Source organism: Oryzias melastigma, linkage group LG17, assembly GCF_002922805.2.
Source record: "Oryzias melastigma strain HK-1 linkage group LG17, ASM292280v2, whole genome shotgun sequence".
NCBI classification, from domain to species: domain Eukaryota; kingdom Metazoa; phylum Chordata; class Actinopteri; order Beloniformes; family Adrianichthyidae; genus Oryzias; species Oryzias melastigma.
The window spans coordinates 29,158,114-29,162,498 of NC_050528.1; the positions used below are offsets into that span (position 1 = coordinate 29,158,114).

General features: G+C 41.8%; 1 protein-coding gene across 2 annotated transcripts in view; it reads right to left on the minus strand.

Annotated features, from left to right (window-relative positions):
- The window catches only part of ak5 (adenylate kinase 5), a 99,590-nt gene that overhangs the window by 17,755 nt on the left and 77,450 nt on the right, over positions 1-4,385 (minus strand). For both annotated transcript variants that reach the window (XM_024281640.2, XM_036216425.1), the window contains exon 10: positions 2,317-2,361. In XM_024281640.2, coding sequence (XP_024137408.1) covers positions 2,317-2,361 — 45 coding nt within the window. The remainder of the gene's footprint in view (positions 1-2,316; positions 2,362-4,385) is intronic.

The window sequence follows — 4,385 nt, forward strand, 5'->3', positions numbered from 1 at the left end:
GACTGCTGTCGATAGAAGCCCGCGTCAGGGTTCGGAGAACCTCGGGGTTGGATCCAGGACCATCGGATATTCCACAAATCACAGGAGGAGGCGGCCAGTCGGAAGAAAAGTCTGGATAAACCGTCTTCAGGTAGCACTGCCTCAGGATTCCGGATCCTGCGCGTCCGAGCAGCGACGCGGGAAGAGCGTTTGGGTTGGAGGAAGCTGACAGCTGACAGCTGGCAAGGAACTCTCGGCGACGTCTTCCGGAAGCCCCGCGTTTCCATCGCAGTCGGATTTTCACCTGGATGCCAGATCTTTTCCCTCTCCTTTTCCACCGAGGTCGACGAAGTCCCGGAAAGGCTACAGTCTGGGAACCTTCTGGAGACGCCGGACACAGGGAGCGGAGAACGGCGGCGCAGGGAGACGAGGTATCTTTTCCAATCAGCGACAGTCCGATAGACAGCAGTGTAAAACGGTCATAAATAAAAGCAGCTAAAACACAGTTCACATAAAATATAACCAAGAGAACAGAAATAAAAAGAGTTGGTAATTTCTGTGGAAAACTCCTGCTGGCAGCGGCTGAGCCGAACACAGGCGCCATCTTGCCGAGCAAGAAAAGGCTTTTTGTGCGCCTCGGTGTCTGCTGCTCCAATATTCACACAAACAGGTGTTAATTAAGATTGGTCAGGTTATCTGCAGGGAAAAGGAGTTTCAACAATTCCACACACACTCCTCACAGAGAGCCCACACAGACGGACAGATCTTTGTGTTTCTCTATGACTGTGAAAACGACATTGGTCCATGGAGACTGAGCTCTGTTGACTCCTCTCACTGCAAAAACCAAAACAAATAAATCATGACCACTGTGTTCAGGTTTAAGAACAAAAACCAACGCTTTTATTTTAATGATGTTTTACCTTAACTCTGTAAATTTTGTTCAAATAAATGAAAAAATTGAACCATCCATTTCAGTCACAAGGCTGCTGGAGCCTATCCCAGCTACTATTGGGTGAAGGGGGTTCATCATTTTTTTGCAGGGCCACACACTTACTGAGTAGCAATTTTGAGCCACCAATCAAGCTATGCAATGTGTTTATGCATGCACAGGGAGAACATAGCAACTCCACACAGAAAGGTCCCAGCTTGAACCAGGATCTTCTTCTAACTTATAATATTTTACTCTCCTTGTACAAATTAGTTTCTTCAATATGTCAGCAAGATAACACTGGGCCGTTTATAATAATAATATGAGATGATGTGGAGGACCCGATATAATTACCCCATGGGCCGGATCCAGCACCCGAGCCTCGACTTTGACACATGTACCCCCCAGCCTCCAATTGTAGGGGCATTTGGAGGGGTAGTGGTGAATGAAGTTGCTTTTTTTAGGGGGAAAGGTGTAGGGACTTAGAGCTGCGTGTCCCTCTGCCGGCGGGTTGATCCCTGTTGCACTGAGCTGCAGAGAACCCATTTCTTCCCACAGGTGCTCTCTGAACCACAGAAGTTTACATTTAAATGTAAGTAATGACTTTTTTTGGACAAATCCAAATTCTTCCCTACCCGTCCAATTTTAGGGGCATTTGAAATGATAGAGGTGTCTGACATCGATAGAGGCGAACCCTCGTCGTGGAGGGATGTAAATGTAAGTAATCACTCATTATTTCAGCACAACCTTTTTAAAATTATAAAACCACTGTTGTTATGCATTTCTGAGCGCTAGCAGCACCGAGCTAACATAGCTAACCAACGACTATTGATGACATTCTTAAGGGGTAGTAACATCGGAATTTGAAGACATTATTTTTCCATGACTCTCCGTTTGGAGGGCTACATGCAGTAGTTAATTTACTTTTTATTTCATAATGTTGTTTTGAAACATTTTTTCTTTTGTTTGTGTGTCTGATATCATCTTTACTTACTGCTGTTCTTTTGTGTTATATTATAGTCTTGTCTTTTTTTTTTTTAGGTATATGTCTTGTTTTTTTATAAAAATGAATAAATATATGTTACAAAAAAAGATTGAAGCACTAAATTTTGATTCCTTAAGTAACCATGTTATAAGCGGGATAATGCCCTTCGACGTGTGTTTCACGTCGACCGGTTCAGGCTTCCACGGCGTGCGTTTAATTTCACTTACTTATAAATTTGAGCAACTGTTATCACAGCTGATAACAGTAATTGAAAGTCAAAGTTAATCTGATTAGTTAAACACAAACAGCTGGTTATTATTACCCTGCTATTATCTTTCTAATGTGCATATGTTTGTGTGTTTCAGTGCGAGTGTGTATTTGTGTGTGTGTGTAGCAGACATTGCTTAGGAAGCGGTTCACATACCCATCATGAAGATGACCTTTGGTTTCTTCTGTTCTTTGCAAAAACCTGTCAGAAGGAAGAAAAGGAAAGTTCAACACGAGCAGCACTTCAGGACGCCTGTCGTCGTGGAAACACAGTTCCTCTTTTAAAGCTTCATTATCTAAATTCAAGGCATTTCACACTAAACCATTACCCAGTTTGATGATATTTGAGTAATAAAGTTTCTTTATCAGAAGTAAAGAATCAGACTGATCTCCAGTTTTATGATCTGACCGGACTGATTGTAAACAGACGCTCAGCGTTCTGGAGCAAATGTGGTCAAAGGGGGGACTGATTTACCATAAATTCAATAATTCAATAATAATGTCATTGATGTGAGAAAAATTCCAAGTAGCTAAACCAAAAGGTATAGCTTGATTTAGCTCACAGTCTTCGTAGATAGGGCTAGATTTGTCTATCGACCTGCTGTTTGTGTTTAATCAGCTTCCAAACGCTATCTGCAAACTACAGATTATATAATTAGAAACAAAATGACCTTTAAGCTGCTCAGGAGGTAGTGGAAAAAGTCCAGCATACATTTTGAAAGTCAAGAAAACTGTATCATCCTCATCAAAACAATAAAATGAACAATTTGCAAAAATACAATTAAATGGACCCCAAAATAGAGCCATGAGGCACACCACATTTTAGAGTGGCTGATGCTGACCTGCAATGGCTAAGAGGTTAAAAAAATCTATAGGTTAAGTAAGAATGAACCCAGTAAAGCACTGACCCTATTTAGAACAAAACAGACTTCAAGCGTATCCTGCACATCTGAAAATATAAGTACAGCTTTCAGCTTCAGTAGTTTTCAAGTTCAACTGAAAACTTCTCAAAGTACTAAGTCCTGATTTAAAAACTTGTTTGCAACATGTAACTTAAAACTATAGGTTAACAGTAAACATTTCCAAGCTTCTGATCTACTCTGTTAAAATTCCGGTTTTATAATGACCACAAATAAAAAGGCAACACTTTTGCTTTTGTTTATCATGTCAAGTCTAAAAATACCAATTTCTCTCAAATATTGTACCCAGGTTTGTTGATTCCTGCCATGTGTCGAAGTGTCCTGAACCCCACGTTGCCCCTAGTGGAAGGTTGACGCCAGTGTTCAGCAGCAGAGCTACCATCAGTGTGTGAATGGGTCTGTGACTGTAAAACACTTTGGGCCTTCAAGAAAGGTAGAAAAGTGCTATACAAGTATACACCATTTACCATAACCCCTCCCACCTCACAGGTGTGCCATATCAAGATGCTGATTAGACATGATTACTGCACAGGTGTGCCTCAGACTGGCCACAGGGGCCACTCAATCCACGACACTGACATCTGAAGACCACGCACCAACACAACGCCACACACGCTGTCGGCCATCTGCCCTGAACCGTGTAAACCAGGACTCATCCCTGAAGAGAACACCTCTCCAATGGACCAGAATGTGAGCATTTTCTACTCAAGCCGATAACGACGACAAACTGAGACCTTAATGAGGATGAGATGAGTTTCCCTAAAGCAGTTTCTGCTGAAGTTCTTGTTGTTTCAGCAGCCGTTTGAGTGGCTGGACTCAGACGATCTTGGAGGTGAAAATACTGAATATGGAGGTCCTGGACTATTGTGGTTACACATAGTCGGGTGAGGCTGGTTGGATGTACAGTCAAGTTAGGAGACGGCACATGGTAGAATCATGGACATTCATCTCATGAACTACTGTGGCATCATACATGTAATACAACTGAACATTTTAGAGTGGCCTTTTACTGTAGTCTAAGGCACACCTGTGTAATAATTACATCTAATCAGCATATGGCACACCTGTGAGGTTGGAAAAGAGAAAAGATTTAGACAGATTTGTCAGCAATATTTGAGAGAAATTGTTATTTTGAGTTTTCAGGAAATGTTTCACATCTTTGAATTCGGTTCATGACAGATGAGCAAAATTGTTGTGTTTATATTTTTCTTCCTTGTATGAATAAACCACCACTGTCCTGGATCAGAGACAGGTATTTCTGCACCTGTGGGATTCTTCTCCAATCATTGTGCTCGTTTTTAGCTCC